General features: G+C 36.3%; 5 protein-coding genes and 1 pseudogene across 6 annotated transcripts; 2 read left to right on the top strand and 4 right to left on the bottom strand.

Annotated features, from left to right (window-relative positions):
• Positions 1-7,808: 7,808 nt before the first annotated feature.
• Positions 7,809-9,653, bottom strand: BNAA04G04360D. The gene is made up of 3 exons (XM_013887094.3): positions 9,443-9,653; positions 8,680-9,000; positions 7,809-8,190 (listed from the first exon to the last, which is right to left on the bottom strand). The coding sequence occupies exons 1-3, from the start codon at positions 9,507-9,509 to the stop codon at positions 8,027-8,029; spliced, it is 552 nt and encodes a 183-aa protein (XP_013742548.1). The 5' UTR covers positions 9,510-9,653; the 3' UTR covers positions 7,809-8,026.
• Positions 9,654-11,534: 1,881 nt separating this feature from the next.
• Positions 11,535-13,824, top strand: LOC106445523 (fructose-1,6-bisphosphatase, chloroplastic). The gene is made up of 4 exons (XM_013887093.3): positions 11,535-12,113; positions 12,696-12,923; positions 13,030-13,536; positions 13,628-13,824. Exons 1-4 carry the CDS (start codon positions 11,682-11,684, stop codon positions 13,697-13,699), a joined length of 1,239 nt encoding a protein of 412 aa, XP_013742547.1. The 5' UTR covers positions 11,535-11,681; the 3' UTR covers positions 13,700-13,824.
• A 1,056-nt stretch (positions 13,825-14,880) lies between these two features.
• LOC106445520 (mitochondrial uncoupling protein 1) lies at positions 14,881-17,833 on the top strand. Its single transcript, XM_013887090.3, has 9 exons — positions 14,881-15,271; positions 16,003-16,218; positions 16,315-16,393; positions 16,645-16,778; positions 16,858-16,956; positions 17,043-17,147; positions 17,235-17,309; positions 17,393-17,479; positions 17,577-17,833. The coding sequence occupies exons 1-9, from the start codon at positions 15,191-15,193 to the stop codon at positions 17,616-17,618; spliced, it is 918 nt and encodes a 305-aa protein (XP_013742544.1). The 5' UTR covers positions 14,881-15,190; the 3' UTR covers positions 17,619-17,833.
• LOC106445522 (reticulon-like protein B12) lies at positions 17,749-18,714 on the bottom strand. The gene is given in 6 exon segments (XM_013887091.3): positions 17,749-17,974; positions 18,051-18,265; positions 18,340-18,409; positions 18,412-18,516; positions 18,602-18,629; positions 18,631-18,714. Coding segments are annotated over 6 exon segments (609 nt in total). The 5' UTR covers positions 18,673-18,714; the 3' UTR covers positions 17,749-17,825.
• Positions 18,715-18,836: 122 nt separating this feature from the next.
• LOC106445521 lies at positions 18,837-20,364 on the bottom strand (annotated as a pseudogene).
• Positions 20,365-23,128: 2,764 nt separating this feature from the next.
• Positions 23,129-26,205, bottom strand: LOC106445518 (protein NRT1/ PTR FAMILY 8.1-like). Of its 2 annotated transcripts, none has more exons than XM_013887089.3 (5): positions 25,949-26,205; positions 25,519-25,631; positions 25,221-25,438; positions 24,584-25,137; positions 23,129-24,214 (listed from the first exon to the last, which is right to left on the bottom strand). In XM_013887089.3, the coding sequence occupies exons 2-5, from the start codon at positions 25,625-25,627 to the stop codon at positions 23,380-23,382; spliced, it is 1,716 nt and encodes a 571-aa protein (XP_013742543.1). In that variant the 5' UTR covers positions 25,628-25,631; positions 25,949-26,205; the 3' UTR covers positions 23,129-23,379. The 2 variants fall into 2 exon arrangements, with proteins under 2 accessions (XP_013742543.1, XP_048633941.1); XM_048777984.1 differs by lacking the exon at positions 25,949-26,205 and adding an exon at positions 25,699-25,904.
• Between the last annotated feature and the right edge of the window lie 1,341 nt (positions 26,206-27,546).

The raw sequence follows: 27,546 nt of genomic DNA, 5'->3' as shown, positions 1-27,546 counted from the left end.
GAAAACGTAAGAATCACCTGTCAGAAGTTGATATATCACAGACATATGAATTAGGAACAATCTGCAAGATTTGAATTGTTTTTTTGAAAATTAGTATATATTTAAGAAATGTATCATGAACAGTCTAAAAAAAAAATTAAACCATACAAAAACCACACAATAGAGGTCTAAATATAGATATTGGCTACAGACAAAAAAACGTTGATCAACAAAAAAACAAAGGTCATTGACTATACAGAGATACTGGTCATGATAGATTTACTGAATAGGAACTAAATTTTTCAATTTGAAAATTAATTCAAAAAAGTATAAAAAAATTTATTAGTTAGAGAGGTCACCAAATATAGTTCATTGTCTACAAAACAGAGAACATTGGTCTATAAACAAACAGAGGTAATTGGTTACAATTAAGCTTTATAAACAAATTCATTGGGTACAAAGATCACTAGATAGTGTTCATTGGCTACAAACAGAGAATATTGATCTACAAACAAACATATGCAATTGACAACAAACAAACACAAGTCACTGGTTACAAAGAGAGACTGTTCGTAATAGCTTTCATAATAACATAATCACTCTAAATTGAAACAAAAAGCACAAAACTCATTCAAATTAGTTAATCAAAAACAACACAATTAGTCTAATTGAAAATCTTCCAAAACAATTTTAAAAAAATACCCAATAGAAAAGGACGATGAATATGAGAGACCTTGATGATGACGATAACAACATACTCATTGAAGTTGGACAACAACGGAGCTGATGAGTGAGACCATCTTAACTAAATTTTGATGAATTTAAAGGAGATTATCGAAGCTAAAGAATGACAGCAAAGCTAAGGAACGATGACAGCAGAGTTGAGGGACGACGAAGCAGAGTGACGCCAGAGCTGATGACAACGAACCACGGCGTCGATGATTGATTCAATTTTTTTTTTGTTATACCTATTAATTTTATTATAATTAGGAGGTTAGTGAAATGGATAAAATAGTAATTTTTCCTATTAAATGAAACCTACCTATGTGATTTTCAACCAAAATCAAAGCTATTCTTCATGAGTTTCTATTTTCTCTTTGTTTTGGGTTTGAATAATTTCTCGTTTAAATCGGGATTTGTTTTGTGTCTTCAACCTCAAATCGAAACTATTTTTCATAAATATATAATTTTCGATCGAGTTGATATTATCAGTTTCCGGTCATTTGGATCGGAACTAATAGAAGGCTCTCTAGTTAATAACACACGTCCTTCCATTTTCACTTCACTGGATTTTCTTGTTTTGGATAAGGTAATATTGTGCCTGCCTTGTGCATCAATCCTTAGTGGGATAGTAAAAGTTACTTCGGGAGATTCGCGAAGAAAGGGGGGGTGCACTCCTACCATAGGCTGATGAAGGTTGGAAATGGGGAAGCACGGGTGATATCACTCAAATTACCCTAAAGAGTGTTACTCTCATCAAAAGAGGTCGAGTTATAGTACTTAGAGATCGAATCCAAAAGGAGCTAAAGAACCGATTAGATCTAATAGTTATATGATTAAGCTAGGCTAATAGGTTTTAAAGCAGTAAATAAAGCAAGTAATAAATAAAGCAATAAACAAGATGAACAAGGTAATTGTTCAGCTTGGCAAGGAGTAGTTTGATGGAAGGATGGTTGCTAGATCTAGGGTTTCTATTCAGGTGTTAGAGATTATAATTCCTATAGGTACCTATTTGTTGCATGCATGATATGTTAGAGCTCATTCGCTTAACTCAGTGATCAGCTGTCGCATGTACCACTGGTTAACAACCTAGATCTCGTGTTCCAACGGTTAGTATGCCGACAACGAGAGAGTGTCGATCGATGGTCTATTAAGACGTCGACCGATACACCTTTGCCAACGTCGATCGATAGTCAGTTGAGGACATCGATCGATGGGTTCTAGCCAAGCCTATGCGCGAGTATGAAATGCCCTATTAAGATACTAAATTGGCGGTTAGCCCTCTCTAGCAGTCCTAATATGATAGATAGATGTCAGGATGGGATAACAAGGGTGCTTGAGTATGCAATCCTATGATCAAGTTCTAGTTAATTACTCTAAAACAAGCAATGAATACAAATCTATCATGAATATCACAACAAGGCAGATCTATAGTTTGGGGCTAATCCCACAAACCTATCTGAACCCTAAACCTAACAGGTGATCTATTCAGACATGAAGTTTGTCACAGAAATCATAGATGAAATAGATGTAAAACTGAAATGAAATAGATAAGAAAACCAATGGAGTTCCAGGAGAACTCTGATAGGAATTCCTCCCTTCTCTCCTAAGAGAACTATGAATCAAAGAAAGTCTGTAAAAAGCGTAGCCGTCAACAATTGCTTAGAAATGACATAAATAGGGTTTCTGGTCATCCAAGGGCATTTTGGTAATTTGTGACTTTTAGGGCTTCACGCAGTCATAAAATATACAAGGCCCACGATCTGGGATCTCCATCGATCGACGTGCATAGTGCTGCATCGATCGACGCGGCTTTCTCTTCTCGGCAGCTTCCTCTCGCGAGGCAGACTGACCACTCTTCAGTAAAACGGGCATAACTTCTGCTACAGGATGCTGATTGACCTGAGACCGGTGCAATTGAAAAGCTAACTCAAAGCTATATCTTGTGTAAAAATATGGGATCAATCTAACGGCCAGAAGGTCTCCATCCATAGCTAAACGTCTGACATGTCTGTGCAACTCTGCACCTCCAAAGGCTCCAAAAGACTCCAAAATCACCATATTTCTTCTAAACGTCCCTGAACCTGTAAATACTCTAAATAGACTCCAAAACATAATAATTGTATCTTAAAACACTTTAAAACACTTATAGACCATGATTAAAAATGGGTAAAATATATGGTCTATCAAAGGGTGATCAAGAGGAAACCGCTCAATCAAGTGAAATTTTATAAATCCGGCGACATCATTTGTGCATATCGTGGTTGTTGGTGGTAGAGCATAAAAAATTTCTTCATCTTACATTGACAGATGGGGACGCGTGTTAAGCTAAGAAGAAGCGGTGGAAGACGTGTGGCTGAGATCAGACGTAGCACATTAGATCCTTAGAGCAACCTCATTGGTATGTTTCTTATTTTAAGATTCTAAAGAAATTTTATTATTATTTTAATTTAATAAAATGATATTAATTCTAATTGTCTTAAATAAAAAGAATCCAATCATAACTTGCCAAGTGGATAAAGAAGTTCTAATGAAGTTCTAAAAAGATCTAATTTTAGAACTTTATCTTACTCTTATCTCCTACTTTCTCTTAATTTCTTACTTTGTTTTTTAATTTTTATTATTAAATACTTAGTTAGAATCTTTCATTGGTGGTGCTCTTAGCTAATCAATATATAAGGTGGGCTAAGGCTGTTTAAATTTTTTTTGTAAATGATGAAGAATTGCTTTGTAATCCTTCACTTGTAGTGGCTCATTGGGCATTCTCTATAAAAGAGATTTGGTTGACAAAAAAAAAGTATACTATAGTTTATATTATTTATTGGGTTTTTAGTAATTAAACCGACTTTTGCTAGCTGCCTCTCTTCTCACTCATATCTGAAGTGGTTCATGATTAAAGAAGACAATAAGACTATAAAAAAATCAGTGCCGTATTCAATTTTAGATAGTCTGTACAATGACTAAATGTTGGCATGTATATATTTAGGAAGTAATGTCGACTATACCATTTTTTTTTGATCAAGTCGACTATACCATTAAAATGTACAATATGATGTATAAAAAGAACAAAAATAGTCTCGAATATTTTCACTATGATTTATGAATAGTAGTATTTTGTAAAAAAATGATGAGTAGTCCTTTGCTATTTTATTAATTAGCAGGCGCGGTTGAGAACTTAAGTTGGGAAAACCATGTTTGTGATACTTATTTTATGAATATAATTCCGACTCTTCCAAATGAGTGATTTCTACACAGGGTTACCTTAACACCGCACAACATTTGAATGGTACACTGCACAACAAACACACGAAGCCTTCCACAGTAGTTTTGATTTTTCTACGAAATGGTACCTGAAAATGTTTGCTGAAATATTTTGTATCAGTTCATGAACTACTATATGGAGATAGTACATTTGTGTGTCATGAAGATGGGTTATGTTGGAGTCTGTGTTTAATGATGTGTGTGAGATTGAAAAAGGAAAGAAAATATATGCTTGAAGACATATAGACGTTTTCCATAAAGTAAAATGAGTTTGCTTGAAAATGAAGTATTCTATTAAAGAAAATGGAAAGTTGCAGTAAATGTGTTTAGAAGAATTGGAGAGCAAGTTGAGGACGTAGAGATCAAATTTTGATCTGCTATATAAGAAGGAATGTGTCTTAACATGAAGTCTTGTCCACAACTGAATGAAATCTACGAGATGAGAGTCAAAGAATGATTGGGAATAACACTAAAGGGATTTCTAATCCTATTGCATTTCAGGTGCAGTATTACTCTATAAAGTAATCAGATTATGCTCGCACAAGGAGGATTTCAGAAACCTAAGTGTTCCCATTGTACAGATTTTTTTTCTCTTATATGGCGAGACACAAACAAAAGAACCGCCATCTCAGTTGTAAGGTCCGCCCACACCGACAACCAATCTTGTTAATTGGAGACTCTCCTCAGCCCTGATGGCTGACTTGCGGGTTAGCCGTCATCCTCAAACAACAAGCATCGACCGTACTACCTACGAGACACCAGAGCATCAGAGAAATCATGGAGGTTTTCACATCAGAAACCCACCCGTTCTGCTTTGATTAGAAAGAAGAACCACCCAAAAGCACTGGAGCTCGTATGTATCATTCGTTGAGCAAGGATTGGAAGGGGAGAGCACTACGACCACCTACGAGACCGCCAGATAGACAAGATGTATCCACCTTTTTTGAATCGGGAAAGGAGAGTTGCGAGATCTAGATAGAAGCGCGTGAGGACCAGACGCTACTCAAAGGCTTTGTCATTTAATTTTTACCATGATTGACATCTTAACTTTATAAAAAAACTAGATTCTTATCCGTCCTTAAAAAAATGGGTATATTTTTTTTTTTTTTTTTTTTTTTTTTTTTTTTTTTTAATAATATATTAATATATAAAATCTGCCCGAAAGATCGGGAATCAGATACGGTTACAAGCTCGCTTTGAACAAAATTATCGAAATCTGACTATTACAAACCTAGCTTCGCCCACCCACTAAACCCGGCGCATTCCGCTAAGATGTTTTTTGAAATCCTTCGATATCGGTAGCCGTTCTCAACCATCAACGTGACTCTCGGGAAAGTGAGGTTCTCCGCGTTTCCGCGGATGCCGGGAGATCCCTTGACATTTCCGGAGTAGCTAGTTCCCGATGATCTCCACAAGCTCATAACTTTCTCTGTCTATGAAGCGCAAGACGACCGAAGGGGAGAGATCATATACTTACCAATGCCTTGCGAATGCCACCAAGGCCAGCTCGTATAAAGCGCCACCGACACTTTGACCGCATCCCAAAACGAGCAAGCACTCGCTTCTGCCATCTACGAAACCTGTACAAAGATGAGTTGCCTCCACCGCCACTTCCTGAAATGCAGTCTCTAAACCTGTGCAAGAAACGCCAGCCTCACCACCGTAGAAGGAACAAGACCAATCACCACGGCGCCGGGATGTGAGCTTCGACTGGATGCTGACTCTGAGGCGGCGAATGACCCCCGAGAACCGCCTAAGCAACCAAGGCCTTTGAGAACCAAAGGACCAATTTCTTGATCAAGAACTATCAACCCCTGAGCCACGGGGTGTGATATGACGATGATGAGCGAGAGACTTGAACTCGTCGAGTGAAGCCGTCACCTACTCTCGGAGAAGAACAAAACAGGAAGCCAGGAGCAGGAGCTCCGAAAGAGTTGCGAGGCAACAAGAAGACCTCTCATGGCCATAGACGACCACTCGAGGTGAACCGGAAAACACACGCACGAAGAAATCAGACCGGACACTTTCACCACGATCACATCCGCCTTCAACCCTCGTCTCCTAAGCCCTCAAAGAACCTGAGAGAACTCTTGGTTACGGCAAGCCAAGCATCGGAATCTCTCCGACCCGAAGAAATCCTAAGCAAACACCACCATAACCGAACAAGCACGAGCACCAGCAACAGACCCGCAGCTGCAGACCACCGCCGAAGCCACCGTGACAAGACCCTTTGCTACCACTCCTCGACGACAGAGAACCCGAGAGATCCATAAAAGGGAAAAGTGAATCTCTCCATAAACTCAAAAGCCGACTCTAGATCGCTCTACTTCGCCGGACCCTCACCGCAATTCCGGAGAAAGAGCTACCCCTACCTTGAATCGGCTCCTCGCGACTGAAGCTTCCACCGGCGACGCAAGCTCGAACCTAGAAGAGCAAGCATATCGGGAGAGGGAGAGCAGAGACGACCTAGAGCAAAGAGGAAGACGAGACAGAGGAGAAGAGACCCCTCCGGCTCCGGCACGCGCTCTGACGCGACGTCCGTACGCCGGAGAGTAAGATTCAGTCGCAGATGAGATGAAAGGTCGAGAGAGAATGTGGATAGAGGAGAGAGGATCTCGTCCGTTCCCATAATGGGTATATTTTTTGCTTTACATTTTTTTAGAAATTTTATTTTTATATTTATGATTTTTAATCATATTTGTGTTTTTTGTATAATATTTCTCTTAAATAATTAATCAGCAGTTTTAATAATTATATTAAAATAGTTAAACCACATCTATATCAATAGGTCATGTTGATGTTTTAATAAAATAGAAACGGTAAGATTCAAGAGAAAATGAACCAAAAACATATCTGCATGCTCAAAGATGTACAGTCAAATCGTGTTTATTTAAAATAGATTAATAGTAAAATTTTAAGCATCGCCTTACAGGGACGAAGCCACTCAGTAGGGAAGGGGTGCACATGCACCCATAATTTTTTTGAAAAATTAATGTAATTGTTAAGGAATTTTAAATGTGCACCCACTATAATTCATGGTAGTGCACCCACTAGAATTTACATTAAGCCCAAATGAAAAGAAAATTAAAAATAATTTACCTCATCAAAAATTAAAATTAGCTTTAAAGCCCAATTGTTTTCTCTCTTTTCTTTGTTAAAATCCTAACAATTCGCTCAAAAAATTTAATCGCTTAAGCTTTTCTTCTTAAACATGTAAGTGTAAACCATCAAATCAAATTGACAAAGTTTTATTCTCTTGTCTACCATACAAAACTGGTAACTAATTTAATAATTTATATGTTAATGCTTTGAGTCGTTCTAAACAATGTTTACGATTAGTAATTATTTAAATAGCATCTAAGTTTTTGATTCAGTAAAAGTCCAAAATTCATAGAAGTGGCTTTACTCTTTTACTCTTGATGGTTTGCAGGTTTTACATGTTTGTAATTTATATATGTTTCATTAATCATGTTTTTGGTAGATTGCACGTTTGAATTATGTTATGTTTTCAGTTTTAATTAGATTTATCTCGACGATGAAAAAATAGTTTATTACTTAATAATCTTTAATTTTGGTTTATAGGTTTTCGAAGTTGATTTTAACTTTATCAGTTGCAAATATTAAAAAATATTTCTCGACAATGAAAATACTGAAGACAACTCTACGAAATCGAATGAAATATTATTTTTAAATGATTATCTTATTTTTTATTAAAAATATTTTTCTGGTTTTAATGTTATGCACCCATTATAAAAATTTCCTGGCTTCGCCCCTGTCGCCTTATATGTTTTTTTCTAAAGGAGCATCGGGTATAACGGTATAAGTTGAGATTGCACATGGTATACATATCGAACAAGAAAACAAAACAATGGTATAACAAAAAGTGTTATTACATGGACAATATTACGAAACAGAACCAAAATGCAAACTCACTCTGAATCCTCTTCTCTCAAATGTATCAATTGATGAGCTAGCACCAATCATATAAAGAGATATGATTCATTATGGATCATCAATCGAAATATTAAACATAAACATGACACACGTGAAATAAATAACATTAATTTTACATAGCAGCCGGAGCTAGAGCAGGGGATGAGGAGTCGGAGACAGGGCCTGGAGCAGTCTCGGAAACTGGTCCAGGAGCCGCACCGCCGGAACTGAGCATTTCCAACATCGAACGGTGGGGATTTGTCCGTTGAGCATCACACAGATCAGGTAAAAATGCACCTGCGTGTAGTCCATTGGTACGTTACGCCAAGTGTACACTTTACATCCCTGATTTAAGGGTTTAATATAGTACTAAAGTGTGTTTCAAAAAAGAAAATATAGTACTAAAGTAAGTAACCATAGGGTGCAATAGATAATTTTTTTATCATTCAAATAATAATTAAGATTAGTGAAGGACAAAAATCAAGCTCCTACCGAAATTCCTTGTTTTGACGATAAGAAGCACCAGAAATACAAAAATGAGTTTCATGCATTCACATGATCTATTTGTATGTAAGCCTTTTTTACTTAAGAAATTTATGCCTTTAATTCTTTTCATCTATTTATTTATGTGAACATGTCAATTAAGTTTTGTCAACAAGAACCTTATTTATCAAAACAAAGATTTATTCAATTCATAAGATTTATATATGTGGTACTGGTACCCACACCAAAAAAATGTCAACGTACGCATGAAAGACTTAGGAAAAGATCAGCTCAAGATCGTACCTTCACCGGCGGCAAGATTGAAATAAAGATCAAGGATATTAGGGCAATAATCCAAACAAGCCGGAGAGCAAAGCTTAGCGGCGAACCCTGCCTCCATCATTGCGTCCGAGGAGATCCCTACGGTTTTCCGATCAACACCACAAGCGGCTACACACTCATCGCTCTCCACGTGGTTTACGATTCCTTCAACCTCCACCGCGGAAGTCCGGCAAGTGTATTCTCCGGCGACGTTAGCTGTCTCCAATAAACATCTTTTCCCGGAGGCCGATATCGAGAACGCGCACATATTTGTGGGCAGATTCTCGCATATGATGTCTTCTCCTACAATTATAGGAAAGACAAAACGTAAACTGATTAAGAAAAAAAAATCAAATGTTCACATATGATTTTTATTTTCCTATAGTTTATCTTATATTGGTCTCAAGGCCGGTTTTGAAATTTTGATTGGCATAGACAATTTGTTAAAAACCTTGATAAAAATAATTGTTTGAATAAAGTGGAGGTAAATATCTAATATATATTAACTCTTAAATTTTGGGGTCCAATCAATATTTCACATGATTATGCTGAGAAATGTGAAATATATGGTCCTTCGTGTTCCTATGATGTAAAAACTAAAGACTTACCTAATTAAGAATAACTTTTGAGAAAACAAATCTTGAAATTGGTCATGACTTAAAAAATGGAGATGATCATATTGGTCTTGATCATGATCTTTTCTAACGACCGGAGCTTTGTATACAATAGAGATATGTGTACGTACCTAAAGCAGCATGGAGAAGAGATGAGAGAATGAGAAAGATTGGCAATTTGAGGGAAGAATAAGACATTGCTTCTGTTTTTTGTTGTTATCGCTCCTTCTCTTTCTCCTTTCTTGATCTTCAGGGGTTTAAAGTTTGATGTTGTCAATGGAATAGAAGGCGTATATTGAAGAAGATGTTATGGGGTTTATGAGTATATATATACAAGATGATTTAAAGAATGATTTGAATTTACTATTTTCATTATATAGCAGCCTCTATATATGATTTTACTATAATATACAGTACAAGATGGTTTTTTGTCAACAGTAAAATTATATTTTTCCTAGTAGTTGCATTTTTATTTGTACTACGTTATGTGATTGGTCATTTCTTTTTGTTATCAACAATTGGTAATTTCTTTCCATTTTAAAACTTTGAATTGTTTGATCCATTACAAGTTCATGATTGTCTATAATTATATGTATTTACTACATTTTGGAAATGATCAAAACATCATAAACTGAGTGCTTATTGATTTCAATCTTCAAAGACTGTGCGCTGGAAGTTCATATGTGTTACGGAATATGAACTAGGCTTCAGTCGGTAGTTTATTATATTAGAACTTGTATTTTTTCTTGTACCAAAAACTTCTGTATTGTTTTGACTTTTTACTATTGATAGCTTCGTTCGTTTCGGTCATCTAGACTTTTGCCCGGATTCTTCAAATTCGCTACAAGATACTATTATGTAAACATTTTAACTACTTTTATTTTGTAAATTGGCATATTTTTAATATTCCAATGAACGTATCAAAGACGTAGACTATTCTAAAAATTTAGTTGAATAAATCTTTTTCATTACAAGACTTTCGGGTTAGTGGCTTTCCTGGAAACAAATTAAAGCGACGTGCATAGATGTGTTCACGTCCGTATTTGACTCTACGCGTTAAATTGATTTTCTTCGCGACCAAACAACACGTTAGTTTGCTCAAAGTAATATCGGTGCAACTGCAATCTTGAGGGAGAGTTTGTAAATCAAGTATTATAATTTGTATTTGGAAAATGTATGACACAATTCTTGCCAAAAACTGCTTGAAAAATATATTTATCATACGTAGAAGCAATGTTTTGAAAGTTCTGTTATAAGAAAACTTGTCACGTCCCTTGCTAACTTTCTACATGTACAAAATTTCTTCTTAAGATATATTATGCTTCCATTGACCTAGTAAACTGGAAACTTCTAGCGTAGAGATAAATACTAATGCAGCATCACGTCGCATCTTTATAACTCAACATGAATTTTCATCTAGTTAGTCAATTCTAATATTGAAAAATTCATTAGCGAGTAGCGTGATAAAGAGCCGATACATGTCCTCCAATAAATTGTTTAATTTTAGTTTCGTTTTGGTGTAATTAATCTCAACCTCTGGGTTACAAAATCATTACGAATTTAAATTCCCTTCGTTTTGTTAGAAGCTAGACGTGGATGTTCGGATTAGGTTTTTCTGATTAAAGCTTCTAAATCATATTCAGATTTTATAAATGTTCGAATCGGGTTTAGCAAATAACATTCGGTTTCAAGTAAATTTTATAATGCTATCAAATTTTGGATCAGAACTACGATTGAATTAATAATATTTTGTATTCATTTATTTATAAGTCAAATATAATATTGATTATTTGGGGTATTTGTTTCATTTACAAACTCATTTCAAATATTAATTAAGATTTTTAAATTTGGGTTTTCTGAATTTTTGTTTATTTTATTGGGTTCAAATAATATCGGAAATCCTAAATACGTTTCTACAAAATTTGTTTAGGTATTTTGACATTTGGATCAGATATGATTCAAAAATTTCAGTTCGAAATTTGGTTCGGATCTCGGAATTCAGTTACAAGTACCAACAATGTCTGGTTTAAGGCCACGCCTACACTTGGTTAACAAAAGAAAAAAAGACCACGCCTACAACAAAAAAAAACTTTATAATATTTTTATGTCGTGGTGTTGGGTTGGGTTGGGTTGGGTTAGCTTGGCTAAGATAAACTTACATCAGGCCCAACTGTTTCGACCAAACACTATATCAAGAGATAACTCCTATCGATCCTTTGACCAAACACTATGTTCATGTGTCAACTCCAACGAAGATAAGTGGGATCCACATGAATCGAATTGTTCGTCCACCTCACAATCCGATCCTCTCTCCACCTCCAAAAACAAAGCTTCCAATAGCCATTTTTCTCCAAACACAAACTCAGAAAAATGGCAGCTACCGCCGGAACAGCATCATCGTCTCATCTTCTTCTCTCAAGCTCTCGCCATGTGGCGGCCTCACCTCAGCCACGAATCCTTTTCCCATCTCTGAGCGGGAAACGAGTAGCAGTTGGGAAAAACCATCATGCTACTGGAGTGAGGTGTATGGCGGTTGCGGCGGATGCTACGGCGGAGACTAAACCGGCTGCAAAGAAGAAGAGTGGGTATGAGCTTCAGACACTCACGAGCTGGTTGCTGAGACAGGAGATGAAAGGGGAGATAGATACAGAGCTGACGATAGTTATGTCGAGCATAGCGATGGCATGTAAGCAGATCGCTTCGCTAGTTCAGCGCGCCGGAATCTCTAATCTGACTGGCGTTCAAGGAGCTGTTAACATTCAGGGAGAGGATCAGAAGAAGCTTGACGTCGTCTCTAATGAGGTCAAATATTTATTCATATATACACGTGTCTGAATATTTCTATGAGGCAATGACTTTTAGAATCATAACGTTTTAGATGCAACCATGCAGAATCCTTTAGACCCTAACCAATGAAAGAAAAACAATTCACATGTTTTCGATTGGATCATAAATAAATATGTTTAACTATATATATACACACATACATGTAGAAGCTAAGCAGTGGAAATCCTTGAAGTTCTTGTCTCTCCAAAAATCATTTTAGGTTTTGATTAGAACATTTCCAACCTTATTTTATTTTTTCACTCAAAATTAGAGACTATAGTAACTTTTCTCAAATTTTATTCAATTTTCTATTTTAGAACAAAGATTTTTCGAAAATGTAGTACATTTTTTTTACTTATTGTTTTATTTTATACTCTAAAATAAAGTGAAACTCAACTTTATAAAGTTACTTCAATTTAATGAAAAAAAAACAGTAATATTTCATTAGTATGTAAGGTAGACAACATAGTTTCAATCTACAAGTACTAAACCATAGTTTTTATACATGATGTAAATTGTTGGATGGTGTAATAAAAAGATTGAGGATGGTGCATGCAGGTGTTTTCGAACTGTTTGAGATCAAGTGGAAGAACGGGAATCATAGCGTCTGAGGAAGAGGATGTGCCAGTGGCTGTGGAGGAAAGTTACTCCGGCAACTACGTTGTCGTGTTTGACCCTCTTGACGGCTCCTCTAACATTGACGCCGCTGTCTCTACCGGTTCTATCTTTGGTATCTACAGCCCCAATGACGAGTGTCTACCCGACAACTCCGACGACACCTCTGCTGTAATATAACTACTCTCCCTTGGTTATTATTCCCACTTCTAAATGGTACACATTTTACAATGTAGGAAAAATAAGGTTATCCTATGGGGTTGTGTGTTGTTTGCAGCTTGGGTCAGAAGAAGAAAGGTGTATAGTAAACGTGTGCCAGCCAGGGAACAACTTGCTAGCAGCTGGCTACTGTATGTACTCAAGCTCAGTCATCTTCGTTCTTACTTTAGGCAAAGGCGTTTTTGCCTTCACACTCGACCCAATGTATGGAGAGTTCGTCCTCACGCAAGAGAACATTGAGATTCCGAAAGCCGGGAAAATCTACTCTTTCAACGAAGGGAACTACCAGATGTGGGACGAGAATCTGAAGAAGTACATTGATGATCTCAAGGATCCTGGTCCAAGTGGGAAGCCTTACTCAGCAAGGTACATTGGAAGTTTGGTCGGTGATTTTCATAGGACTTTATTGTACGGTGGGATTTACGGGTACCCTCGTGACGCCAAGAGCAAAAACGGCAAGCTTAGGCTTTTGTATGAGTGTGCACCTATGAGTTTCATCGTTGAACAAGCCGGAGGTAAAGGATCAGATGGACACCAGAGAGTCCTAGATATCCAACCGACCGAGGTAACACATTTCATTCTTACAAGAAACATAAAAAAAAACCCCAAATTTTGGGTGTCATTAAACTAAACTTTTTCGTTATGATACATGACAGATACATCAGAGGGTTCCACTCTACATTGGAAGCAAAGAAGAAGTGGAGAAGCTGGAGAAGTACTTGGCTTGAGTCATTTATGAAACATAAGCCATTTAATTTCTATTGTAAGCCATTTTCTGATAACATGGCACATCCTAAATATGAAATTTTTATTTTGTTGTTGATATCAATATAGAGAAATCAGCTGTCTTATATAGAGCCAGAACCAAGTTAAATTTATACAAATCGTAGTACAATTTAATTAGGATCGACCATGGATAACATTTTTACATTCCACAGATCATTTAAGAAATTAGCACACAATAGTTAGCAAAAGCAGAGGATCTTGCGGTTGGTGTCTTATATCCACATGAAATCTTCAAAAATCAGTCTATAGTCTGTAACATCATTCTCTACCTGCTACTCCTGGCTGTGTTAAGAGAAGAATGGGTGAGTAAGGGAGAGGACTAATACATCATGAAAATCTCAAATCAAAGAAAGAGTAAGCAACATTGCCTCTCGGTGTTACACGTGAACTTGGAATGTCTCCTCTAGACTGCAGCATGCGCTAATGAAGAAAACATATATCCAGTTATCTTTGAAATGAAATGTGCTGACTTACTCAAAATGATTAAAGAACAGGTGGACTGGACTAACTATAAACCGGACTTTTAGATTATTTTACCTAGTTAAAAATGATTTTCAAACTTTTATATATTTTAAATGTTCGATGTCGACTTATTTCTTATAAACTGAATAAGAAACTCCATTAATGATGTTATCAGTGATTGAAATTCGATAGAACAATTGTATTTAGCAAACTATATGTATCTTCTATTAACACTCAAACTATACAATTTCTGAATTTTTCTTTAACAACATTCGTAGGATCTTAACTTTAAAAAGATTTTTTTTTTTAAAGTTCGATAACCCACACCGGTTGTATAGAGCCAATATAAATCCATGTTGTTGGAAGGTTCCAAATATTGCGTATTAGATTGGTCCGTCTGACTATTTTTCACGAAATATATGCCAGATGACTAGAATATGAAAGAACTCCTTTTTGTAACACCATGAAATAACTTCTTTTAAAATTTATCAATATAAATAGAAAATGCGGATCATTTTATTAATTCTAAACAATTTAACATTAGTGTTTCAAAAAAAAACAATTTAACATCACATTTTCTTTTTGGTAAATTTACATGCACTATCCATAAGAAGAATAGAATTTCATGAAATATGTTTATTTCAATTAGAATTATTTCAATTTTTTATTTCAATTTTTTGGTGTAATTTATTTCAATTAGTTACAATCCACCGTGACGTGGTGTCAGGCATTTATTCGACGTGTTCGAAGTAAAATGACAAGGAATAACTAACTGACGGATGATATCAAAATTACTGACACACACACACCTAAAAAGTGTATATAAAGCGCTACGTAGCAGAGAGACCAGAGGGACCTTCGTTGCTTAGCTGAAACCAAGTTGCTTAATTGTAATCGTCGTCACTGTTCTCGTGATTCCTCTCTTTCCCTCTGTGTTTAGAAACCCCGAACGTCTCTGTGGATCGAAGAAGATGGTAACTGCTGATAGCAAACCCGACCTTACGTTGCCCAAAACTTTCGCCTGCAGTGCCTTCGCTGCCTGCGTCGGCGAGGTAATCATCTCACCCAACTTTCCATGGACTTTTGAATTTTCATGATGATTCCGATGAGTTTGATCTTCGAGTGTCATCGTATAGCTAGAGCATCGTGTTACTATACTCTATATACCATTTCTACGTGCTCATGTTTAGTTTGTATGGAACTGATTCGACCTTCAATATTTCATCTCCATGTATACGGTTAGCCGGTAAGATCTGTGGTAGGCTTGAGTTTTAAAGTTTGGATTGCAGTGTTTGACGATGCTAATTACGCTTTGGATATGATCTTTCGTAACATTGAAAGGATTAAGAATCTTGATGATGAAATCGATTTGATCATTGTATACAATTTTTGAAAAATACCTTTAAATAGCACTAAAATACTTTATTACTATATTCCATAATTAACATACAAGAGAGAAAATAACCAAAATAGCATTAATTAAAACCTTAAATGTATTTTTATTATATTTTTGAGTTTGTGTTTAGTGATTTTTTTTGTAACATGTGTGGGATTAGGATACAAGTTTAGGGTTTAGAGTAATTTAGTAATTTTTTTTCTTTTAACTTGTGCTAATTAAGTCATTTTCATCTTGTGTGCTAACTTTGTAGTAATATTTTTTCTGCTATTTAAGTAATTTGTCCGTTATATTTTAGCAATGCAAACTTGATGATTTTTTTTTCACTCTGAGAACAAATGAGCTCCACTGTTTACTCAGATAACTCTGGTTGCAACATCATCACAGGTATGTACGATTCCGTTGGACACTGCCAAAGTTAGGCTTCAACTCCAAAAGTCTGCCATAGCTGGAGATGTTACGCTGCCTAAATACCGTGGACTGTTGGGAACTGTTGGTACCATTGCAAGGGAGGAAGGCCTTCGTTCACTATGGAAAGGTATTGTACCGGGACTGCATCGTCAGTGCCTCTGTGGAGGTCTAAGAATCGGAATGTATGAGCCGGTGGGTTAGTTTCAAATCTACTTCTTTCTTGCTCTACAAAACGTGATTTGTAATTACACTACTCAAAAAGCTTAACCATCCCTTTTATTTCCTCAGGTAAAAAACTTGTACGTAGGGAAAGACCATGTAGGTGATGTTCCGTTGAGCAAGAAAATCCTTGCTGGTTTGACAACAGGTTAGCATAACGTTAGAAAAATGTTTAGAAGAAACTCAGGATGTTTTTTTCTTTTATCATTTGTTGAGAATAGCCATAAATAAAAGTTGAAAACAGCTAGAAAACTAAAGAGAAATTTCACTGAGACACACTCTAATATTAAATGCTTATCTATTATTAACTGAATAATAATTTAATAACTCTTAAACTCGTATATAGTTTATACCTTTAAGAAATAACATTTGTGTCCTTGTTATTTTCTAACTCTACAGGCGCTTTGGGTATCATAGTAGCGAATCCCACTGATCTTGTGAAAGTTAGACTTCAGGCTGAAGGAAAACTAGCGGCAGGTGTTCCAAAACGGTACACTGGAGCGCTGAATGCGTATTCAACAATTGTGAGACAGGTAGTTATCATGGAAACTGAGACTATGCATAAGTTTGCTTAAAGCTCTGCTTCAAATCTATTTGATCTGGCTCTGGCAGGAAGGAGTCCGAGCTCTTTGGACTGGTCTTGGACCTAATGTTGCACGAAACGCTATCATCAACGCTGCTGAATTAGCGAGTTACGATCAAGTGAAACAGGTATGAAACATATTAAATCTCTGCTTCTGTTGCCTAACTCAATGATCCTACATTTTAAGTAACGTTCCTTTTTTATTTTCTTTCAGACAATCTTGAAGATTCCTGGTTTCACTGATAACGTTGTCACACATATTCTATCTGGACTGGGAGCAGGGTTCTTTGCTGTATGCATCGGTTCCCCTGTTGACGTGGTATGATATCTAAACATGATACTAGAGCATGAGTTTGTTTCACTAAGCTTCCTGATTAATCTTCTTGAATCTGGTTGTATGGTACAGGTGAAATCAAGAATGATGGGTGATTCTGCTTACAAAAACACTATAGACTGCTTCGTCAAAACACTACAGAGCGACGTAAGCAACTCTGGCTCTCTATCCGCTCTAGAAGTCTTGCTCTTAGAAACTGTTTGCTTAACCATTGAGTTTTACCTCTACAGGGTCCTATGGCATTTTACAAAGGCTTCATCCCCAACTTTGGACGCCTTGGCTCATGGAACGTCATCATGTTTTTGACACTTGAACAGGTAAAAATGACTAATGCAACCTTTACTGTATCGAATCAATCACACAAGGCCCTTAATACTCAGTTCTATAATCTCAGTTCTTAATACTTTGATCCAGGCAAAGAAGTATGTCCGGGAACTAGAATCGTCCAAAAAATAATACTAAGACACACAAAGTTTGCAGAAGATAGAATAAGAGCACCAATGTTTTCTTCTTAACTTCGGTGGTCGAGAGAGGACTAGCATCGTCCAGAACTTCATCTAACACTGTTCTTGGAACAGAGTAAAACTTTGAAATAAAATTTCTGTGGGTAGCTCATATTTTGGCTGTACCATTCAAACATATATCAATATTTACATGAGAGTTTCAGCTTAGTTTCTCATTTTCCGGATGAGCCCATATCTGGAACCTAAGGTAAAGCTCTTTAGCTCTGTTGTAGATGAGCAATAGTGATATATCTATGTAAACCTCGTATCTCTCATAGAAAGTAGGAACTGTCAATAACCACTAAACCCCTGGCAAAAGAAACAACCACAGTTTAATGAATTTCCAGCTTAAACCAGTCCAAGTCTATGAGATATATTTACTTACCGGTATGGCAAAGTGTTTGAAAATCCATGAGGCTTCCGATGAATGAGATGAGAAACAGAGAGATGGCTACTTTGATAAACAACTCTGAGTCTCTTCCCATTGCAATGTCATGCGAGACTTGAAACAGTTTATTCAAATGGATGCGTAACAACTTGGACGCTTCTTTAGCCATTGCTTCAGTTATATGAAACTCCGGAAATGGTGGCGGTGATGGCCTGGAACCAAGCAATACTGAATCATAAATGAATGGAAAACTCAGGATCTCTTGTCAGAGAGTTGTGGGTTTTACCTGTTGAGGATAGATGCAGATTTGGACCAGAGGAAGAGACTAGAGAGCAAGAGGAGAAGAACACTTGAAGAGTGAGGATGGTGTAAGAAAATGTCTCAAACACCATCCATGATCCTATTGTTACTGTCACTATACCAACACTCATATTCTTCTTCCTCCACAGCATCACATCTGAAACTGCAGATTCATTTCATAAGAGAAAGAAGAACAAAAAGTTACACAAGCAAGACATCACTTAGCTTCTAATAATGGATTCACTTACCATTGCCACCTCCCAGACTCTCATGTACAAGTCCTCTATCTGTTGAACAACTTTTCCAAAGAAGAACCCATTTGAGAAGAACGATCAGCAACCTTGGATTCAGATTTTCTCAGATCTCAACTGTTACTAAGATATTTGTATTTCACTCTGAATATCAGAAACAGATCATCATGTGCAGAGGAAATCACAAAGGCTCTCAAATCGAAACAACCGGATGAATCACAAGAAGAGAAAGTAAAAGAAGTGATGAAACTAAAGTTGGGGTCATCACCATCATCATTAAAGCCATCATCAGCTTTCAATAAATAAATTCAACCTATGCTATGCTCTGTTAAGGAAAAAGAAATCAAACAAAACACCATTTTACAACCCGTTTACTGTTTTTGTCCATGTAAACTTTTATGTTCTGTATGTAAACTTGTTGATAACAAAAAAAACAAGTGAATGTGTCTTCACCTTCATCAATACAGCATTGTACTCTGTTTTCTCTGCTACTTTTGTTTCTCAGTGTCCTCCCTTTGAGAAGTAATCCCAACAGCTCCAAGATTAGCCCCAGCCGCAGAAGCATCTAACAAACTCGCTGCAATCGCTGCCTTCAAGTCATCATCTTCCATCTCTGAAAAAGTCCTCACTTCCTCACGCGACAACGCCTGATACGGTCTTTGCTGATCAACATTGTCACTACTTCTGTTGTTTACAGCAGAAGAAGAAGAAGAACTCTGCGTCGAGCTTGTCTCCTTTAGTATTCTCTCTGCGTCTTCAGGACAAAGCCACTGTCCAAAACCGTTGGAAGCCTCAGAAGAAGACGACATGGGACACTCCCGAGGGAAGTTTCCTTTCACTATGAAGATACTCCATCCCGAGCCTTTCAGAGAGTCAAGAAACGCAGAAAGGTAGAACTTCGATAGGTGTTGGGGTGCAGCGAGGAGGCTGTCGAAGTTATACCATTCGCCGCTCACTTTCCTTATGCAAAACCAATGATCTGCGCAGGCTCTGCATCGGGACAGTTGAGTGGAATCACTTGTAAATCCCACACTTCCAAAGCCTTCTGCAAGACCTGTCAATCAAAAACACAAAGCTTCCTCAAGACTAGGAAAAAACTGACTCGTCTTCTTGTCAAGCCACAAGCTTTCAAGCTCTTCAAGAACCATAGATGATAAGTTACTTCTTACAAGAGACAATCATGATCAAATACCTAGAGAGTAGTTCCTTCATGCCCATAAAGTTGAGATCTTTCAACTGGTGAATTGATTAAGATAAGCATTCAACCCTAATTTCGTCTAATCTTAATAAGAAATGGAATCACAATGAGGCGAAAGTCATACGCAATCGCAATTGTACCTGGATACTGAAATCGCCGCCGAGGGAGACATTGTGAGACTCCTCCGAGAAGAAATCGGCGGCGGCGGCGCCTTCGAGCATGACCTGACGCTCCTTCTCGTCGAGATCGGAAGCGACGGCGGCCAAATCAAACTCGGAGAAGAAGGGTCCCTGGAGGACGGTGTTGACGCAGTGAACGGCGCAAAGATTAGCTTCCTGAACCTCGTGGTACAACATTCCTCCGTTGCTCGTTCGCTCCATAAGATTCCTCTTCTGCTTCCCTGACGAATATTATATTAATGAAGCGATGCGAGAGTCTTTGCCTTGAAGCAATTAGGAAGCGAGAGGCTAAGAAGGAGAAAGAGGAAGCAATGAGGAGATCGGAGGTTAGAAACAGAATATTTATTTTCCCTTTCGTTATCCTTCTTTCCTGTCATATGAGTTTTCATTTTGTTTTTACAATTTTCCAAGATTTGCAAATAATTTACAATGTATCCAGCAGTTACCTATCTATTGTATATTTCATCGTTCTTTTTTTGTAAAAACTTTTATATATTCATAGTTTTTAGGACAATTTTCTAGAATAGTCATTTTCAAGTTTTTTTCACAAAATAGTTATTGAAAGCTATTTTTGTGAGAAAAATTTAAAAAATGTTATCCTATGGAATTTCTCTAGTTTTTAACCGCTTTCTTTGACGAACCGCAATTGTTCCGCAGCTTGCGTTTCTCTTATACAAACCGCAGCTAAACTATACTGCAGTATCTAATACGTTTGTCTCGCACCACTCTATCTGATGTTACCATTCGGAACAAGTGACACAAAGGATAATTACCTCAAAGACACTAAAATAATTATTGTTTTACCAAAAGAACCCACAAAAAAAGACTAAAATAAGTTTCATTATATACATATAAATATAAACATAATTAATTATTTAGATAAATAATTAAAAATTATTAATAATGCATTTCTGAATTTGAACTTGTTATAAATTTTTCCTTTTCAATTTTTTTTTAAAAATATCTGAAAACTGTTTAAAACTATTTAAAAAATAATAATTTAAATTTTAAATATTTATTTATTTTAAAAAATCATAAACTTCATCTCCCAAACTCACGGAGACATATATGAGTATACATGTATATTTACATTTTTAATAAAATATTTTGATCATTTTGACATTTGTGTGTTATATTTATGATAAAAAAAATTAGTATTATCTTAGGAAACTTCTCTGACATGACTACATTATACATGTTAATGTGTGCCATGTGGAAAAAATAATTGACTTCAAGAGAATTAGAGCATAGAAGGGGGATTATTAAATCAAAGATTTGAGTAAATCCAAGAAAATCCAAAATTTGAATAAATTTTAAAAAGATTGGTTACAATTTTTTAGGTTTTTTAGAGTTCAGAATTTTTCAGAAAACTTTTTAATTTTAATATTTATTTAACAAATATTTTTATTTTTAAAATTACTATAATTTGATATTTTATCGTTTGTTAAATATTTAAAATATTTAGAAGTTTTTAAAAATTGATTTCAAATCCTTCCATTTCTTTTTCATTTAAAATAGTTTGATTTTCTTTTCAAAAATGTGAAGTAAGTTTTTTATTTTTTAAAAACGTTTTACCATCTTATTTGGTGGATTTCGATTTATTGCTTTTTCACAATAAAATATAGTCCAAATCCTATCAAATCCCATTTGATAGATTTTATTATTTGATAGATTTTATTGATAAAATCCATATTTTTCAACAAGGTGGAATTTAGGAGAACTTATGCAAGTGATCAAACCCATTAAAGCTTGAATTCCATATAAAATTTATAAATGTTAGATACAATTAAGATTTGGAAGAGAAAATGAACTCTCAATCTTTATTTTTAGTTTGCATTAGATGCTACTAATCGTAAAATCTGTTGATCCTAAATCCATTTGCCTTGAGCCACAAGACTTTCATTCTAGTAATTTCAACTTAAAGAAATGATACCCATGTAATTCGACATTTTAATTATGTGTTGTTCCATCATGGATGAAGCAAAATTCCTAACGTTTTAGGTAATGAAAGAATTTAGCTTGTGCCGTCTTCTCTGTTTTCACTGTCGTGGGACAGAACTATGTTTTGAAGAACTTGATTGAGAGTCTGAGACTCCCTTCGTCTAGTCCTTCGCCTATCTTCATTCCGTCGACACAAGGTACATTCACTAGTCTGGTATTTGATGTATTTAATATGATTTTAATTAGTTTATCAAAATTTATAATTAGACCTTATAATCTAATACATGTCATAAAAGTTTTTCATGAATATCTCAAATATTTAGTTTATAACCTTACTTTCTCTTTTTCTACTTAGATACACAATGTACCTTTCAACAGTGATTTTTTGGTTCTTTTGTTTTTGTGAAAAAAATGTGCAAAGTTAAGGTAATGCTAAGAATCAGAGGTGGACAAAAAATTCAAAGCGAACTAAATCAAACCGAAACAACCAAACTTAAATCGATCCAAACCAAATCTAAGTCTACTATCAAAACATTTGGGTTATGATTTTTCCAACCATAAAGGTTTGGTTCAGTTTGGTTTTAAACTAAACCGAATCGAGAACCAATGAGTTTATGTAATTATTTGAATTAAACTTACAAGGAATATAAGATACTAGGACTATAATCCTATAATACATACACGTATTTTCCATAATCATACATACACGTATTTTCCATTTTGTTCAATCATAAATATTCTAACCTAATATATAATCAAAATATTTTTTAAGAAGATGGAAAAGTCTCTTATATTGGAAACACGATTGCTTAAAAGTTAAACTAAATTTCATTAAAAACAAAAGTTCCCATTACGACTTTTAAAAGGTTTTTGTTTCAATTATGTATTGGATCAAGTTACGTAGTTTATTTTTTCTGACCAATGTGGAAGACTTAACAACCTTATGTTAATGTTTTAAACATGACAAACTAAACTACACTAAAATAAACCTGATTAAATGGAAATGAACACACAAACCATCGAATTAACCAAACCAGACCGATAAAATAACTGAAATTTCTAGAACCGAATTAACCTGAAGCTAACTCTGATTAAACGGAAACGAACACACAAACCACCAAAATTAACCGAACCAATAAAATAACTGAAATTTCTAGAACCGAATTAACTTGAAGTGCCCACACCTACCGGGAATTAAAACTTGGATTAGTTTGCAAATATTCACCTTTATTGTCCCAAGTTTCAAACTTTTTCTTAATCAAATAAACCTTTTACAGACAAGTAATAGCATTATTCAGGAAACACACAATAAAGTTGAGGAAACCCAAATCATCAACTACACGTATATCTACATTTAAAAATCACAACCAAGAACTTTGAAATAATATTAAACAAAACCTAAACCAACACTGTAACCCTGTGAAGAATCTCAAGACTTGAAGCCAGTTTCTTTCTCATCAATGTGCCCGACCTATAGCTTTCTTGTACTTGTAGCGTTTTGAGATCCATAGGTACACCAAGAAGTTGAGGAAACTCAGAACCGCCAGCAAGTAGAAAAAGTAATCAAGATGCCCCCGGTTCAAGTTATCCGGTATCCAACCCGGTTTACCATTCTTCTTAGTCAGTTTCATCACAACCGTTACAAGAACCGTGCTCAAGTAGTTCCCAAGCGCAACCGTGGTCAAAGACAAAGCAGAGCAGAGACTCCTCATGGCATCAGGAGCCTGGTCATAGAAAAACTCAAGCTGGCCTATAAAGGTGAAAACTTCAGCACACCCAATAAGTAAATACTGAGGTATCTGCCAGAAGATCGACATGGGGATCTTTTTATCATCATAAGCGTTGTGGGTTTTAACGTAGTCGAGCCTCACGACCTCCAAGACACCTGCAGTGACCATGGCAAAGATGGAGATCACGAGACCTATTCCCATACGTTGAAGCTGAGTGAAGCCACGTTCTTGACGTGTGAACTTTCTTGCGAACGGGACAATGAACTGGTCGTAGACAGGAGTCCAGAAGAGTACACTGACCGTGTCGAAAAGCGAGAGGGAAGCCGATGGGATCTCGAAGTTTTTCCCCATGTGTTGGTCCATTGTGTTTCCTTGTAAGACGAACATTGTGTTCATTTGGCTGTACACTGTGGCAAAGACTATCCCTGAGGCCCACACTGGAAGAAGAGTGATTATAGACTTGAGCTCTTCTACTTGTGTTACTGAGCAGAGTCTCCATGGATTCACCTCAACGTCTTTGATGCTATCTGAGTGACTCTCAACCGCTGCCTTGTCAAAAAACCTAACATGTTCAACACTTTGGTTAGAAACCTCATAAGGAACGGTTAGATACAATGTTCTAAAAACCGGCTAAACAAAATGATTTTTCTAGAACAATTTTTAAAAAATCGGTCTAAACATCAGCCTAATCTGTAATCCCCTTAGAAACTTCATAATAAATGGTTAGAACATATTCTAAAAATCGGCTTAGGCTGCAACCGGACCTAAACAAAAATGTTTTTTTTTTTAAATCGGTCTAGACGTTCAAAACTTAATGACCATTCAAAAAATAATTAATAATCCTTTATAAAACGCTTAATTGCCGCCTAGCGATTTCTCTTGAACATTGATTAGAATAGGACAAAAATGTAAACTTTTTTGTGTTTCTTACTTTAAGTTGTCTGTGTGCTCAAGCTTCCTGCTACCTGTGATATTACTCTCATCATCTGCAGTTTCAAAGAGCAGAGACTTGTCCTCTGGAACCGTAACACTCACCTTCCTAAAAGCAGCAACAATAACCTGAAAGATCCGTGTGAGTGGACTCCCTCCAGGTCTCTGAAGCCTGTAGTAACGACTACCCAAGAAGAAAAACACAACCGCAATGACCATAGCCACTGTCGGAACACCGAAACCCCATCCCCAGCCAACGTTCATCTGTATCCAGACAAGAACAGTGGCGGCAACTAGAGCTCCAACGTTGATGGAGAAGTAAAACCAGTTGAAGAAAGAGCTTTTCTTCAGCTTCTCGGCTTCGTCATTCTCATCGAACTGATCAGCTCCAAAGGAGGAAACACACGGCTTTATACCTCCTGTCCCAAGCGCGATCATGTAAAGGGCAACAAAGAAAACAGCTGTCTGGCCAGAGTTGGGGTGACACGTGTCGCCGTTGCAGTTACCGGGTTTAAGTCCTGGAACTGAAGCTGATAGGGTCAAAAGAGTCATGCCCTGTAAGAGAAGACTTGTTACTTCCAATAAAACTCAACATTTCAAGGATAATCATTAGGAAAGAAGAAGTGAAAAAAACTCACGGAGACATAGATGAAAACAAAGGTTGCAATAGTCCAGTAACGTCCAAGATAAGCATCAGCTAGAAAGGCACCAATCAAAGGAGTTATGTAACACGTTCCAGACCAGTTGGTGACGTTGTTTGCAGCAGTAGCGTTGCCTTGATTCAGACGACTCTCAAGATAGTTCACGAGGTTAGTTCCCATTCCATAGTACGCCAATCTTTCACAGCATTCATTTCCTAAAGAACAAAAAACATTATAACAAAACACACACACAAAACAGTGATCATGTCCTAAAGTAACATGATAGGATTGGTACCGAGAATGAAACGGCAAGCTTTCCAGTTTCCGGTCTTCTTCTTGTTGGCAGGGTTTTTGTGAATATCGACAGTTCCATCTTCAGTATACACATCCTTTTCTTCTTCCATAGTCCTATAAAAAATGAGCCTTTTCAATCAAATAACTGTTGGGGAAAAAAAAAGAAGTTAAAGCTGAATACTTTGGGTATATATGAGCAAACCCCATAGTGGTTTCAAGTAGCTAAAATCATTTCATTTGGTTTATGAATAGACTGAAACGACCACTACATAAAAGCAAGCATAAAATCCATGCTCTGAATATTCAAGATTCAGTAGGAAAAAAAAAAGATTAAGAATATTCAAGATTCTGTGTAAAAAGCGAGATACAAAGGCTTTGTTAATGAACGGAAAAGCTTAAGACAAAACTAAAAACTCCAAGAAAGAGCAAACCTTTGTCCGAAACAGAAGTTGACGGTTACGGTGGCGGAGATGGGTGACGAAAAGATAAGTTTTGGGAAAAGGGTAAAGCGATAAGAGAATGATTACACGGCACTTGTGGGAGTATTATTAATGAGGTGTGAGCTTGGAAAGTTGGAAGACTCTCTGTTTCCACTTACCAGCTTTACTATTTATATCCAAGAAGATGGATAGAAGAACTATAGAAGAGCGTTCTTTACTTTTCTTCCCATGTTTGCAGTTTCGTCCCCAGTGTTGTGATAGTTTTCATTTATATCCGAAAGGAATCATCCACCTAACTTTAGTGGACCTCTCCCACTAAAAAACAATAAAAGCAAGAAGTGTGAAAACAATAACTTTTGTCAAAAATAAATTAAAGAAAACAAAATTTTGAGTATCACAATGATAACAGCATCAACGAAACCTAAATCAAATACACCACAGAGATCTCAAATCAAATCACGCACGACGATAAAACATATCGAGATTCAAAAACAAAATCAGTTATCCTCTCACCTTGTAGGCAATCTTTGTTCTCAGCTTCCTTCCTCACAACATCGAGAATTCGTTGAAGTAGACATCGATACGTTCGAGCTGGAGGGGAGAGTCGCCGACGTATTGGCCGGTGTGGTCAACGTCGTGCTCGTCGCAGATCACTTCCCAGAACTTGGCTCCGATCTGGTTTCCACATTGGTTGCCGTGGATGTGGAGGCTCTCTCTCATTTTCTCGCCGGAATCGTCTCGTCGAATCTCTAACTAGAGTCGTCGATCAATTTGGGAATTTTGAAAATTCTTGTTAGAGAATATGTTTATGTTTCATTAAATAAGGTTATAAATGTCTTTTACCCTTCATTAAAGATGAGGGTAAAAGTGGTTAGTGTAAAGTTGAAAAGTGGTATTAGGAAAGTGGTATTAGTAGCAATTCCCCAAGATTTTAGTTGATCGTTTGAAAACTACGGATAGTGATATCGAGAAAGTAAAAGATAATGGGGGTTTGATTTGGTTTAGGTGAAATAGCAGGGGCAAATAGACAAGTATTAATCAGTGCTGGTAGTCCAGTGGCGCTTGAGAAATTAAATCTATTATGGTGAACCCTGGTTCGAATTCCGCTGGCCACACGGATATGGAATATTGCTTTCGGCTCATTTGAATATCTAGAAAATGATCTATCTGTGGGTTATATCCTCCACCCAGAGATTAGGTATGTGTCTTTAATAGATCCGGATTTAACCTTTTTTCTTATTCAAAAAAAAGAATAGATAACTATTTTCAAGTTATTAATAGTTGATCTAAAGATTCTTCGAGTAATACCGAAAAAAAAGAAGGAATGCATGTGCATCCACGTAGCTGGATCCTATTATGATGTCAAATAAAAAAACTGAATCCTAAATATCTACTGAGGATTTGGCAGTATCTCCAATTATAACTTCTAAATATCTACTGAGGATTTGGCAGTATCTCCAATTATAACTTGTTGACTTGAACTCCTTAATCCCCAAATGATTAGCTGTAATTTATATTCGAATTCTTTAATACATGTTTGAAAGTCATCGAATCATCCCGAAGATTATCAACAAGTAATAATTTAAGGA

The sequence above is a fragment of the Brassica napus genome, chromosome A4 (assembly GCF_020379485.1).
Source record: "Brassica napus cultivar Da-Ae chromosome A4, Da-Ae, whole genome shotgun sequence".
NCBI lineage: Eukaryota > Viridiplantae > Streptophyta > Magnoliopsida > Brassicales > Brassicaceae > Brassica > Brassica napus.
The sequence above is the reverse complement of the archived record's forward strand: the minus strand, read 5'-3'. Positions and strand labels throughout refer to the sequence as shown.